Source organism: Anoplopoma fimbria, chromosome 17 (genome assembly GCF_027596085.1).
Source record: "Anoplopoma fimbria isolate UVic2021 breed Golden Eagle Sablefish chromosome 17, Afim_UVic_2022, whole genome shotgun sequence".
Classification (NCBI taxonomy): Eukaryota; Metazoa; Chordata; class Actinopteri; order Perciformes; family Anoplopomatidae; genus Anoplopoma; species Anoplopoma fimbria.
Window position 1 is genome coordinate 23,205,233 of NC_072465.1, and position 15,793 is coordinate 23,221,025.

Genomic DNA, 15,793 nt, shown 5'->3' on the forward strand with positions numbered 1-15,793 from the left:
CCAACATACAACAGCATTTCTCTACTTTCCAACAATATAAAGCAGACTTTTCTTCTCTAGAACAAAGTGGTTGTTGATTGTTGCGCCACATATGGTGTCCACATAGTCTCTCTCTAAATAAGAATCCTTACATTTAGAGAACCAAAATGTTTTTTGTTTTTTTCTCTCTGTCTTAAAGATGAAGAAACTCGCATTTTCATATTTGGCAGGCTGCAGAATCTCCACAAGGAGGCGCTGTTCAGTCATTATCAGATCTATTATCTGCACACTAAACTGAACTTTATGTGTTGCAGGTTTGAAATGTAAAAATATAAAACTTAAAACACTCACAAAAAACAGTTTAACATACGACAAGGAGACAACAACTAGCAGCTCTGTGAGGATGTAGTTATGTGCACAGCTGTACTTTGAGGTAAACGTTAACATTAGCATGCTAACATACTCAAAATATAAATGCTAACATGCTGATGCTAATGTTTTTCATGTTCAAGACTTAGTTTAGTGGGTTATAATGCTAACTCCTGCTAATTAGCGCTAAACACACAGCTCACAAGTACATTAAATAGTTTAGAGATATTTCACACACAAAAAAACAGTCATTATCAACCTCAGGGTGGCACTAAAGGAAAAGTTAGGGGATCACCAGTGTCATTAGGATACGTCTGTAACAAAAACAATATTTTTTTTTATGCCAATCCATCCGGTAGATGCTGAGATATTTCACAAAATAAGTGAAAACTACCAACTATTGGTGGCACTAGAGGAAATGTCAGGGATCACCAGTCAGAGGGATTCTTCCTTTGGCCAGCATGAATATCGGGACAGATTTGAGATCAAACCATTCTAGATTTGACACTGCAGTTTTTCAATTAGATGATATTGTCCGAGTCTGGTGCATGTATGTGGTTAATATGTCTGAGGAAGTGAAATATAGGACAAGACAACGTACTCATTGTTTCAGTGTTAATTTAATCATACAAATGCTTAATTATAGATACAGGAGAAAAAAAAAAAAAGCTTTATTTTGACAGTTTCTCTTCAGATAAATGTGCTATCTTAGGACTATGTAAACTTTCATCTCATCCACTCACCATGCCACCCATCTCAAACCCATACATAGTCACAAACTAAAACTAGAGAATGAATCCAGCAATATTCAGATTTCTCACCACCCGTCTCTCTCTCTCTCTCACCAAAACACACACAAGCAAGCTCACAAGAAGTAAGCGCGCGCGCACACACACACACACACAAACACACACACACACACAAACAGAAAGAAAGAAAATAAAAAAAGACTGACGTGACTAATAGAGGCAACGCTGAACAGTGTATACTGTTTGGGAGGAGAACTCTCAGCCGACTCTCAAAAACAAATACATCAGCGCCACAACACAGAATGCTGGTGGATTTCTGTCGGGTTCACATGATCGTAGAAGCAATGAACTCCAAATGTCATCAATATGTTTACAATTACAACTAGGAGAAAGTTTGATAACATTAAAATATCCTCCTCGAAAAACAACAACTTTTTTTCCAATTCATTTTCAACCCCAAAATACACGATGAAACGCACCGTCAGACAGAACGAAACGCAGCAAAGCTGAAGTAAAAAAATGCATGTGTGTTTATAGCAGAACAACAGCGGGACTGTGATCAATATATAAACGGAAATCAATATTCAGTTTTAGGATCAGACATTAGCGAAGTGATGAAACTACCGTTTAAATCTTTGTGGTTGACACAATGCAAACAAAACCGTAAATCTGTGAGGAACAAAGGCCTTTAGAGGGGAGCAGAGAAGCAAAACCAACAAAACTTTCTGGAAAATGCTGGTATTTCAATCCTCAATAAACCAAAAAGAAAAAAAAAAAATCACTTCTCCTCCTCAAAAGAGGGGGACAGTGTTGTGCAAATAGCAGTAATAGAACATCAGTGCTAGTAAAAACTGAAGCAAACCATTCATTTTCATATTCAAATAGTCTTCAACTCGTCACTTTTCAATGTACTCAGCATGATATAAAGCATAAATTGGTCATCTGATTTTGTTTAGCACCACCTGCTGGCAGTAAATGGGACTTTTCTTTTTAAAAGCATTTGCAGTCTACAAGAAGGCCGCAAAAAAAAATGATAATAACAGGGCAATTAGTGAGTCAGTTCATCCAAACGATGCAGAATCACTCAACAATACTGCAGAGGTACACGCCCCATAACGCTCTCTACATAGTGATGTGTGTCTAAATAGACACGTCGTCCTTTGCCCAAGTAGTATACACCATTTTTATGTCAGTTAAATCCAAAGAGAAACCATAACATACATGCACACTTAACAGGCACATACACACACACACACATACATATATATATATTTATAGTACACTTACTGTAGACATGGACTCAGAAACTACAGTCACTCACCAGGCAAAATAGATTTAGATGGCTTTTTTTTAAACCCTTCCTCACACCTCACTTGCTCAAACTCACTCGCATCCTTTTGCGCTTCAGCATCTATTTAAAGCGAAAACCCACCCTTAAAAAAACACACTCGCACACACACGCACGCACACACACACACACACACACACACACACACACACACACGTCCCATGCTGTCTGAATCGAGAAACCTGCAGACAGAACAGATTAGTGTCTTGGTTCTCTGGATTGTATCTTTGGGAGTGACAGGGTTCCTACACAGGGATGGTCCATGTTCTATCTGTGATAGTGGAAATGGAGAATATTTGCCCCCACCATATTTTTGAATATCTTTGAATGTGGTATTCAATACGTGTCTGGTTAATGTCTGAAAATGAATACTTTTTTTCTTACATGATAAACGTGGATTTGTTTTTTTACTTTAACGTCACAGATATTGGACTCAAACGAGAAATAATCGAAACGTGTTACATCATTTTAAATGTTGTCTCATAGATGTTTTAAAGTTACTGACGGCGAGTTTATGTCAAAAAATGTCTAATATGTAGAATAACGATTGTTTTGTTTTTCTGGTTGTTTGTGTTTATGCGAGTTCACAGTGTTATCTGACCTGACTAAGCATTGGGTTTAAGGGAATTCAAAAACTGCTCAGTTTTGGCCTGAAAAGTTGAACACTGTTTACAGTAACTGTTAAATGATAAATGTAATACATAACCCGATATTGGTTGTAACGTTTAGTACTCTCTGCTATAAATCCAACTATTCTCCATTACAAAAAATACTTGAAACATGACCTGTTCTTAAAGGATTTTGTTAAGCGAAAGCTGTCGAATTGAATAAAGAAAATAATACCAGGAAGGTTTCACATAATGCTAAACGTGATTCTGTAAAAGCAGAATGAACACGGAGTAGTCACAATTCTCAGTTCCTAATTTTCAAATAGCGTTCGCGTCAACATCCGACTTGTTGTTGAAACCGGAAACCATTTTGTGAATGGTCAATGCTCCAGAGTTTGGTCACGCCTGCTGTCATATTAGTTGTTTTTCATCCTAAATCATTCATAAATTTGTGTGTTAAGCTGGACAGCCTTAAACTCTTTTCAACGCCTCAAACTGATTAATGATCATAATTAATTCTGTACTATTCTCAGCAGTTTTCCAAACATTTCCAGACCCGTGTAGGAACCCAGAATAGACAAATTAGGGTTTTGTATGTAGATGGTTTAGGGATGATTTTCCCTTTTAATTAGGCGTGTTTTACAGTGGAAATAAAAAATGGTCGTGTGTTTCTATGTTTAAGGTTTTATAGCACTCTTAAATGAAGCATTCACACATGCGAATCCGGGTGTTGATGTCAGGTGGGATGTTTCGCTGTAGCGGATGTAATCCAACACCTCACTGTAGTTTGTGTTTCTGTGGAAAGGGCCTCGGGGTTGAGGAGAAGGTTGTCATGAGTCAATATAAAACAACAGTTCCTCCCCCCCCCTCTGACTCCTCTGCATTTACGGACTCCCAGGGTGCTGGGCTCATCATCCACTATGGTGGAGGGGGGGAGTCTTTGTCGTTCTAGCTCTGTCCAAATGGATAGGGTCCGTGAATACCCTGGGGATACAAATGAAAGAAAGCGAATTAGAGTAGTTTATACGGAATGAAAATGAATATAGGTGAAGATGAGAAAAACATTGCTACGTAATTTAAAACCAAAGCAAAACAACACACACTGCACCGCCCCCTGATGTTAAAATCTGTTTTGGGGCCGAAACAAAACCTGCATTACATGTTAGAAGCTCAGTCGATAAATTTAAATGCTACGACTGGATGACTGAGTGGTTTCGACAGTCCAGTTCAGCCACCCAGGAGAGGCTGTTTGCTGAAACTGGTTCAGCTATGACAGGTATGAGGTGATACTTGTTTATACAATTATGTGGCCCCACCCGAGAGTCTCAGGTGAGTTAGTTTAGTTAGGTGAGTTGTTACTTACTAACCAACAGGTAGATGTGTAAAGTTTAAAGAAGCTGTAGCTTGATTTTTTGTTTTCTGATGGATGTCACAATGAATTTACAACAGAAGCAATTCACAAATTAAAATCAGCAATACTCACGTGAGGGTCACATACTCCATCATCACCCCCTTAGTCACAGTATTTCTTTCTCACATGAATATCATCTTTGATATATTATTTTACAAAACTGAATGCCATGGTAACCACCTCGTGGGCTGCAATCACCATTACACACCGGGAAAATAAAATGGATGGATAAGAAATGACAGCTTCCCAAGTGTGCACCCAAAGGAAAGGCTGTATTAATATAAATGCCACATATTAATCTTCAATTGCAGCTGGAGCTTACAAGAATTGTATGTTGTTGTTTTTTTTAGGTAGACCATCTTAAACTGTGTTGTAAGGAATATTGAAACCAAAAGTGAAAAAAAAAGCCAGGTTCCACGCATCATGGCAATCCATCAAATAGCTGTCTAGATATTTCACTCTGATTCTACAGACCAAGAGCCTCGTATCCAGCATGGTTAAGCATTAACTCACCAAGCCATGAAACTATTGTATTTATTTAAGGACAGAAAAAGAAAGTGCTTGTCCTCTGAAGACAAGAGCTGGACACCAGTTTGTTCAACAATGTGAACACAAAAATGTTATTTTGCCGCAACCTAAACTATAATACCTCCCCCCACTGTCCAGAACCTGATATCTCAAAGACATCTAAACAGCAGCTGACCAAGCTGCTGTTTAGATATATGAAAATATGTTAAAATATGAATGGGCCCCTCTTGAACTTTCCCTGACCAACACTTTAGTCCAAGGATAAGTACAGTTTGTCAAAAACTAACTGGAAGACTCTTTTCATTCATGCTCAATATACCCTAGGGTCAAAAATGTCTGGTTAAACACAATAAATACTCAAATCTAATAGGCTTATATTATATTTCAAACTCTGCATGAGCACCCTCAGCCAATAAGTATTTATTTTGCTCACAAGATATCACATTATGTAAAATGGCAGATCGTCAAGAACTTTGCTGAGCAAATCAAATATATATATATATTTTTTCAAAGACCCTGAGGCCTTTCTGCCATCACCGTCCTCAGGACAAACTTAACCCTTTATGGCGCCCAACAGGTAACGTTCTGAGAAGAGCAACCTTGAGTGGACAGTGAGACGGATAACGTTGTTTAACACGTACATTTGCTTCTACGGGCCCCTAGTCACTCCAAACTAGCATAACAAGACTCAAGAAATGATAGGGAACATTAAACAATAAATATATACCATAACTACCCATGGTGATCCAATCCAAAACTAAACACATGGCAGTGTTATAAGACTGTTGGAAAAAAACTCAAGTTTGTCATTGAATCATGAATATAAGAACCCTTAATACTCTACTATACTCTATGCTGGAAAACTTCAGGAAAACTGTATTTTGCACATGAACACTTACAATAAATCCGATAGGTGACTTAAATGAGCTAACCTCAAGACGCAGTGTTGTGAAGTGCAATACCTTAAATTTGATGCGTACATACCTGACCATAAGTCACCACAGAAAGATTGGTTTGGAGACCATTTGACGCCCTATTTACAGCATTATGAGACAGTCCGTTTTGATCTTGCTGGATTGGCTCCTGTGTGCGTTCCCACGCTCCGCCAGGGTCTCTGAAACTGTCGTCAGAGGCGTCGTGCTTGTTCTTCTGTGGCGAGGCAAAGGGGTTGAAGTCTCCCTGCACATTGCGTTGGGGTTGGGTATTGAACTCCGTCTCGAAAGAGGACAGCTGCTGGGTCACGCCGAGGAGACCGCCGACTTCCACGCTAAGAATCACCCAGATTACATCTGTGGAGAGAAAGAAGCATTCATGAACACTGGATGCTTATATGGCTGAGTCAACCCAACAATTAGCTGATTTCCTTTGTTACAGTGTATGTTAGGCACATAGACTCTCTTGCAATTGTTTCATATTTTCTTCATTATCAGGCTGGTTTTGTGGATTTGGAGCTAGTCATGATTAAATGTTCTGTAATAGTGATACTTGTTACAAGGAGAGGTTGGAAGGAGATTTATTTTTCTTAAAATGTATGTTTCTACATAAAAACCTGTGGAGCTAACATTAGCAGAGCCTGTTAGCACTTCTATGCTATGCTAGCTACTGAATGTTTACACATGCTGCTTTTGCTTTTCAATGATTAAAACAGTGAATAAAGATCTTAAGTTGCTTTATTTCATGGTTTTCTGTCTCGATCACCAGGTGATGTGATGGTTCACTTTTACACAGTGATCTGAAGCCTTTAGCTTCTAGCTTTATCTTGTTCACCTTTTTTTCCCGCTGCTGTGCAATTTTAATATTCTGGACATATCCTTCAAACAAGTAGTCTAGACCCTTCTGTCTGCTTCTCTCTGACAGCTTTATCTTTTTTTCCCCCAAAAAATAGTAGTTGTGGGAGTGCAGTTAGTGACAGTGTGGGCTCCATGGTAGCTCGGACAGCTTGACGGAGTAGCAGCAAAGGGCGGGGCTTATCAAAGGGTCAACATAATGTTGTTGGTTTGGTTGGTCAGATAAAAAACAACAATTTCAAACCCCGGGCTGAGAAAGTTTGATTGAATTGTAACTAACAGAAGCTGACATTAATCGAATAATGTAATTGTAATGTGCAGCCATAATATATGTCCTCATTAGAAAGAAATCTCTGTTGATTTCCTACCTCCATAGAATAATCCGTTGGCTGTACACATCCTCCACTGGCCCTGGTACATGCCTGGAGCTGTGGGACTTCGCATCTGCACGCTCACATCTGATATTTCCTGGGGTTCTAGTGACTTCACCATCACTGTGTTTACATGCCCAAACTGATCCCCACCGATGTATTTGAGACAAACCCCAGGTGGCCACGACTCTGCACCTTTAGGACAGAGAGATGAGTGGAGTCAAAAACACACTTCAACAACAAAACCACGACGTGGTAACTGACATTTGGTCTGACGTTTATGCCAAACAAATTCAGAAATGCTACTCATGCTGTGAAAGCTAAACACGCGAATGTGGTGACTCGCTCTGCACCTGTGTTTTGTATTCTCCAGGTCTTTGTGAACGGTGTGTCTGGAGGAACAGACTCTCCTTCCCCAATTGTCACATCCTCAACAAAGGACATGGAAGGCGTGTTGACGTTGGGACTTTCAAAGTCATAATATGCACCGATAGCAGCCTGCAGGTTCCTGAAAGAGACAAAAGGAAGAGCAATGTGTTAACAGGAGTGGACATTAAACATGTGACCCTGACCACAAGATTTTGTATTTGACAACTAGAATGAAAATCAACAGCCATTTGTTTTTTGTGCACGTTGTCCTGTTTTTAGAATACTTTTTCTCAATGCACAATAATAAAAGAAACATGTTTAGTCGAGGGGTCCAGGACGGTGTTTCTAATCCCTTCCCCCTCAAACTATTTCATTAAATGTGACAATCCACCAATCTGATACTGACAATTACAAAGAAGATTACTTCTAAAATAGGATTCCCACAGATTGCGTAACTCCGTTACAATTATCAAAACTCATTATAATCTGCTTATCAAGAGACATACTGGAACTGCTGAACAGTGGCGCGTCTCTGGATATTTCTCATCTGTTTCATTAAACCATTTTTTCTATTTGTGTGTGAAACGCTTCATACTAAACATGAACTAAAAATTAAATGAATCTGGAATAATAACGACAACTGAGTAATTGCTTAGGTCATTTTCTAAACAAAATGCTCACATTTTTTAAAACTGAATCTGATGATTAGATGTTTTTCTTGGACTTCTTTGATATAAAACCGAATATTATCGGGCTTTGGACTGTTGGTGGAACATAACAAGCAATTTAAATATTCATCTTGGGCTCTGGGAAATTGTTATGGGCATTTTGAATACACTTTTATGAAGAAAAGAAAATCCCTTGAGGGAAAGAGAGCAGAGACTCCGCTTTACAGAAAATGCCTCTCCTTCAAGCTTTGAATACACAAAACTGACTGAAATAGTTGTGTGGACATTTCTTTTAAGAGAGTTGCAAACCCTAATTACATTCTCTCAGCACGCTTGGCCAATTGTTGTGAAAAGTGGGCATGCTTGTCATATGGCAGTTTGGAAAGCTCCAAGAATTGTCGGAAACTTGACAAATCAAACATCGGAAAGACGTTGGAAAAAGGGGGATTCAAACGCTGTTGGACCATACAACAAACACTTTGGTTTAGGTCCTCTCTGTCTACGGATTTTTTCTTTAAATTGATATTTTCCTCTACGTTTTAAAATAAAGTTTAAAAAAAATACATCCATCCACACCAGAACGCAAACACGTCTTCAAGCTCTCGCTGGTTAAGTAGGCCACGTCATCGATACGTCCAATCCCAACAACGAGATTCTGAGCGAGTTTGTGAGTTTATTTTCCTTTGGCTGTGTTACAGTGCCCTCCAGAATCATTGGCACCCTTAGTGAATAAGAGCAAAACAGGCTGTGAAAAAATGTCTTTGCTGTTTATCCTCTTGGTCTTTCACTCAAAATATTCAGAAAAATCTTACCTTTTCATTGAAGTAAAATTATTGAAAGAAAAAAAGAATGTTGACATTAAATAAATATTTTTCTCCAAAACATGTGTGTCACAATTATTGGCACCCCTAGAAAATCTCATGATTACAATGTAACTGAAGTATAATTCCAGTCATATTTTACATTTTTAAGTTCACCTATTTGATTAGGAACTCTTAAGTGGTCAACCATGACTTCCTGTTTCACTGGGGTATAAATATGAGGTGACACAGGCCAAATTCCCTTAGTCATTCATCACTATGGGAAAGACCCGAGAACACAGTGACGATGTGCGACGAAAAGTTGTTGAGCTGCACAAATCAGAAAATGGATATAAGAAAATCTCTAAACAGTTGAAAATACCCATTTCCACTATCAGAGCATAATTAAGAAGTTTCAAGCAACAGGAGATGTTAAGAATCAGCCTGGAAGAGGACGTGTGTGTACATTGACCCCACGCACTGTGAGGAGGATGGTTCGACTGGCAAAAGAATCTCCAAGGATCACAGCTGGAGAATTGCAGAGGTTAGTTGAGTCTTGGGGTCAGAAAGTCTCCAAAACTAGCATCAGACGCCACCTACATCACCACAAGTTGTTTGGGAGGGTTGCCAGAAAAAAGCCTCTGCTGTCAATCAACAACAAACTAAAGCGCCTACAGTTTGCCAAACGTTACTGGGACTTTCAATGGGACTGGGTTATATGGTCAGATGAGACCAAAATAGAGCTTTTTGGCAACAAACATCAAAGGTGGGTTTGGCGTAGACAGAAAGATAGCCATACAGAAAAGTACCTCATACCCACTGTTATGATGTGGTATCTTTGATGTTGTGGGGCTGTTTTTCTTCCAAAGGCCCTGGACATCTTGTTAGGATACATGGTATCATGGACTCCATCAAATACCAGCAGATATTAAATGAAAACCTATCAGCCTCTGCCAGGAAGGTTAAAATGGGCCGTGGTTGGACATACCAGCAGGACAATGATCCGAAGCACACCTCAAAATCTACACAAAAATGGTTCACCGACCACAGAATAAAGGTTTTGCCATGGCCATCACAGTCCCCCAACCTAAACCCCATAGAAAAACTGTGGGATGAGCTGAAGAGGAGAGTCCACAAGCGTCGACCTCGGAATCTGAAGGATCTGGAGAGATTCTGCATGGAGGACTGGTCTCAGATCCAGTGCCATGTGTTCACCAACCTCATCACGCATTATAGGAGAAGATTCAGAACTGTTATCTTGGCAAAGGGAGGCTGCACAAAATATTAAATGAAGAGGTGCCAATAATTGTGGCACATATATTTTTGAGAAAAATATTTGTTTCATGATAAGAATTTAATGTTTCTTCAGTTAAAGGTTACATTTTTGTGAATATTTTGAATGGAAGATCATGAGGATAAACAATAAAGATTTTTTTTTTCGCATCTCGTTTTTCTCATTTTTACTAAAGGGTGCCAATAATTCTGGAGGGCACTGTAAGTAATAGTAAACCATAGTAAAGCAATAGCTGACATGGCCCAAATAAAATTGGGCGCATGAGACACCTCCAATTATCTGTAAAGTGGCGCAGCAATGTTAATTATAAGTTTATAAAATGTATAAAACGCCATATGCGTTGTTTCTGACGCATGCTTATGACACAAAGGATCAATTGGCATGCACCAATCGTGGAGATGATGTCATCATTTCACAAACGATCCCTTTTACATGTCCACACAGATACAAAGTAACCAGAGTTTTAAAAAATGTACACTTTAGTGGGAATTTCAAAAATATCTGTTTTGATGACCTAAAACTGTTTGTGTGTGCACATGAGGTCAAAACGCAGAGGAACATATCTGTATAAAAACAATGTGAATATGTGTAGACAGGGCCTGAAACATACTGACATCTTTAATCACTAGTGTGGCTCATGCAGAGATACTAAATCGTAAAGCTTTCATTAGACCCTCTTGCCATCCACGTCTGTTGCACTTATTGTATTCGTATTAGTTTGTTGCACTTATTGTATTCGTATTAGTTTGTTTCTGTACTTTTGCTCTGGTTTATGCTCTTAGATGCTTGTTTAAGAAAGGAGATGCACTTATGACTTCTGGTGACTAGTAGTTCTCTTGAATACCTATGTTGAATACACTTATTGTAAGTCACTTTGGATAAAAGCATCTGCTAAATGACTGTTATGTAATGTAATGTAATGTAATGTAATGTTATGTAATGTGATGTAATGTTATGTGATGTATAAAACTGTGTATGTGTAGAATTTGGTGGTATAAAACCCTCTAATGAATCATGAGACAAGGATCAGGATCTAGGTGATTCCCCCACCTTAAAACACATTTTTGGACAAGACGTGTTTCAAACCAGTGACGTCACTGTCCTGTGACTCTGCCTCCAAAAATGAAACTTGAGAAACCAAGCTTGTGTTTGTTTAGTGTTTGTTGCTCTCGTTTTAGAAGAAGGGTGTGATCGAGGCCATTTTACAATTTGTTAACTTTAAGCTTAAAAAGCTGATTGAGCAAAAACCACTTGGTGACGTCATCAGACTAACGTGAGTCACAGCTCTGACGTAACGTGGCAGTTAATCTACACCCAGAGGCTCCCTGTGCTTTAAATAGCCTGCTTGTTATTGTTATTATATATATATATATATATATATATATATATATATATATATATATATATATATATAGATATATATAAAGTAATGTCATCTTATTTTAACTCACAGTTGGGGGGCAAACTTTACTGTTTCACTTCCGCAAGCCCCCCCACGAGACGATCAGCACGAGTTACGTTGACTCTAACGGGCGTTACGTTGACTCCAACGGGCGTTACGTTGACTCCAACGGGCGTTACGTTGACACTAACGGGCGTCACGTTGACTCCAACGGGCGTCACGTTGACACTAACGGGCGTTACGTTGACTCTAACGGGCGTTACGTTGACTCTAACGGGCGTCACGTTGACTCGAATGGGCTTTACGTTGACTCCAACGGGCGTTACGTTGACGTTGACTCTAACGGGCTTTACGTCACGTTGACTCTAACGGGCTTTACGTTGACGTTGACTCCAACGGGCGTCACGTTGACTCTAACGGGCTTTACGTTGACGTTGACTGACGTTGACGTTGACGTTGACTCTAACAGCCGTTACGTTGACTCCAACGGGTGTCACGTTGACTTTAACGGGCGTTACGTTGACGTTGACTCCAACAGCCGTTTCACGTGAAGGAATGACGCAATCACCTGCTCGGGTTCGAACAACACTCACTTAGCCTCCATCTTTTTCTCCCAGCAGCTGAACGTATGCTAACGAGCTACCTACAGTTAGCATCGTGTAGCCCCCCCCCCCTCCTCCTCCTCCTCCCCCGGGCCCTCTCATCCCCGGACTCACCAGTTGGTCATGTCCAGGAAGAAGGCGCAGCCGGCCGGGTTGAGCTGGAAGCCCAGCAGCCTCTGGAACTCTGCGATGAGGACGTCCTTGTCCTCGGTGCCCAGGCAGCTGAACTTCTGCATGAGCTCCGCGTCCACGTCCATGTCCGCGCCGTCCATGGGCGGCGGGGAGTCCCGCAGCGGAGCCGGGGAGAGGGGAGCAGGAGGGGGAGAGAAGGGAGGGGGGGCTCAGTGTAGCGCGAGGCCTCGTCCGGCCATAACAACCAGCTCAACAACAACAAGCGTCACTGCGCATGGCACGAGCAGGGGGACGGTGTTTGACGTCGCAACGGATCCGCGCGCGTCACCTTCGCCAATCACGGAGTGGGCGTCGACGTCATCTGTTGCTATTTGGAGCCGCCTCCTGATTGGCTCAGCAGCGAGGCAGCAGAGACAGTTTAATGAAAGATGATTGAATTAGGAATGTTGATGACTTGAGTAGACATTTTATTTTATTTTTCATTTTTTTTAATTTTATTTTTTATTTATTGTTTTTATTGTTTTTTTTTTCATTTTTTATTTAATTTTTTAATTTTAGTTATTGTGGATTTTGTGGATTTTATTTTTTTCTTACTTATTTATTTAAAATACTTGGGGTTTTTTCTACTCTGTACCTTGTTTGCACTATCTCTATGCTGCTGTAATCCTGTAAATTTCCCCGCTGTGGGACTAATAAAGTATTATTTTATTTTATCTTGTTTTATTTATTTATTTCTATTTTTATTTTTTTTTTTTTTTTTATATATAATTTTATTTTTATTCGATTTTATTTTATTTTTTTTTTTTTAGTTATTGTGGATTTTTTTTCTTACTTATTTAAAATACTTGGGGGTTTTTTCTACTCTGTACCTTTTCTGCACTATCTCTATGCTGCTGTAATCCTGTAAATTTAAATAATAAAGTATTAAATTTATTTTTTATAAAGTAAATTTAAATAATAAAGTATTATTTTATTTATTTATTTTTTATGCTGCTGTAATCCTGTAAATTTCCTGCTGCGGGACTAATAAAGGATTATTTTTATTTTTTTTGAAATATATTATATTTTCATTTATTTTTAAATATATTATATTTGTTATTTATTTTTACTTATTTTTACTTTTTTTTTTCTTCAGTTTGCACTATTTTTTTTCAGTTTTATTTTTAAGTTTTTCTTTCAGTTTTATTTTATTTTATTAATTTTTTTTAGTTATTGTGGATTTTTTTAAATCTTACTTATTTAAATTACTTGTTTGATTTTTTTTCTACTCTGTACCTTGTTTGCACTATATCTATGCTGCTGTAATCCTGTAAATGTACCCCCTGCGGGACTAATAAAGGATTATTATTATTTTTTTATTTTTTAATAAATATATTTTATTTATTTTTTTTTTTTTTTCAGTTTTTCTTTCAGTTTTATTTTTATTTTATTAATTTTTTGTAGTTATTGTGGATTTTCTTTTCTTACTTATTTAAATTACTTGTTTGTTTTTTCTACTATGTATCATGTTTGCACTATATCTATGCTGCTGTAATCCTGTAAATGTACCACCTGCGGAACTAATAAAGGATTATTTTATTTTATCTTATCTTATCTTTTTTCTTACAATATATGAGGCACAACCAATTAATATAGCTTTAAGCCCAGGATTATTAAAACAAATATCAGGACTATGATTATCATTTAGTTTATCAATTTTGCTTATTTGATAATTGAGTAGCTCAGTACCAGATAACCTACATCAGATGTTTGGTTTTGGATGCTATATGTGCTCAATTTGTAGAGCTGATATTTCCTTTAGTACTACATGCATTCCCACTATGAACCAAATTATTTATAGTTATATAAGGATTTGTAAAAAAATAACTGTACATATTGTTCAGATATGTTTCATTTATATGTGCTCTGTTTGTGTAGCGTGAAGAGGCTGCATCATACATTTCATTGGGAAACCCTGTGCTTTAAAATGACAAATACGTGAACCTTGTAACATGAATTATTAAAACACATTCTTTTTACAGCTGTAGATTTTTTACAGGTTTTTTTCTTGAACAATTAAAATTATTAAAATTAAAATACCCATTACTTAAACAATTATCTTCCTTTGGGCTACCTTTAGCATTACATTAAATAAAAAATGACTGAACAGTTTCTTTAAAATCCAATGAGATGTAAAGGTATTCAGTAAAACTACAAAACCCTTCAGAGTAGTGTTTAAACACATTTTTAAAATAAATTTGCAACTGCTGGTTTCATCAACAATGTTCTGATACTATCTCAATTATCATCGACTTAAAAAATGAACCTTTATTTACATAAAAAGGGAAGAATAAATTGGTAGGGTGTTTTTATTTTATTTTTTTGATGCATCAAAAGTTTGTAAAATATATATAACTATGCAGGTGCTCTTTAAAGTTAAAAGTTAAAAATAATGCTTTTTCTGTGTTTTTCTTTTTTTATCTACTAGAACTCATATTTATTTAAGAAGAAAAAAATATATACAGTACCAGTCAAAAGTTTGGACACACCTTCTCATTGAACATATTTGAAGAGTTTAAAATATAAAACATATTTGTTTGTTTACCACATAATTCCATATGTGTTCCTTCATAGTTTGGATGTTCTTCAATATTAATCTACAATGTAGAAAAAAAGAAAGAAAGAAAGAAAGAAAGAAAAACCATTGAATGAGAAGGTGTGTCCAAACTTTTGACTGGTACTGTATATACTTAAATGTTTTGTTCAGATAAATAAACTTGACCTATTAACACCAATCTTGTAATTTTTGAAGGATAAATACAATTGCCATAAGTAAAAAGTTAACTTTAGGCTATAAAGAAACTTTGTTTGCATGAGCAACAAGGCTGTGATGGCATTTTGAAGTCTCTTTTTAGACCCGTAGAAGTTTCAAAATGTATAGTTAATCTACAATGTAGAAAAAAATAAAACAATAAATAAAGAAAAACCATTGAATGAGAAGGGTTGTCCAAACTTTTGACTGGTACTGTATATATATAAATAATAAAAAAAATATATATATGTATGTATAAATATATATATATGTATGTATATAAATATATACATACAGTACCAGTCAAAAGTTTGGACACACCTTCTCATTCAACTACTTTGAAGAATCTAAAATATAAAACATATTCTGGTTTGTTGAGCATTTGTTTGTTTACCACATAATTCCATATGTGTTCCTTCATATTAATCTACAATGTAGAAAAAAAATAAAAAAGAAAGAAAGAAAAACCATTGAATGAGAAGGTGTGTCCAAACTTTTGACTGGTACTGTATATATATAGTTTTATTTATATTTTATTTTAATGGTTTCGTGTGGCGGTCACTTTCAGGCGGAACTAACTGTCCG

The 15,793-nt window shown here is 37.4% G+C and overlaps 1 protein-coding gene across 1 annotated transcript; it reads right to left on the reverse strand.

The window, feature by feature from the left end:
• Nucleotides 1–955: 955 nt before the first annotated feature.
• ilrun (inflammation and lipid regulator with UBA-like and NBR1-like domains) lies at nucleotides 956–12,619 on the reverse strand. Its single transcript, XM_054616756.1, has 5 exons — nucleotides 12,400–12,619; nucleotides 7,504–7,658; nucleotides 7,148–7,345; nucleotides 5,977–6,281; nucleotides 956–4,037 (listed from the first exon to the last, which is right to left on the reverse strand). The coding sequence occupies exons 1-5, from the start codon at nucleotides 12,555–12,557 to the stop codon at nucleotides 4,002–4,004; spliced, it is 852 nt and encodes a 283-aa protein (XP_054472731.1). The 5' UTR covers nucleotides 12,558–12,619; the 3' UTR covers nucleotides 956–4,001.
• Between the last annotated feature and the right edge of the window lie 3,174 nt (nucleotides 12,620–15,793).

Bases quoted from the DNA above. Each gene is read 5' to 3' on its own strand.
- ilrun (XM_054616756.1), bottom strand. From the start codon at position 12,557: ATGGACGGCGCGGACATGGACGTGGACGCGGAGCTCATGCAGAAGTTC. The intron at 7,659-12,399 runs GTGAGTCCGGGG...TGTCTCTTTCAG, and splicing joins TTCCTGGACATGACCAACTG to GAACCTGCAGGCTGCTATCG. The intron at 7,346-7,503 runs GTGCAGAGCGAG...TCTGTCCTAAAG, and splicing joins CTGGAGAATACAAAACACAG to GTGCAGAGTCGTGGCCACCT.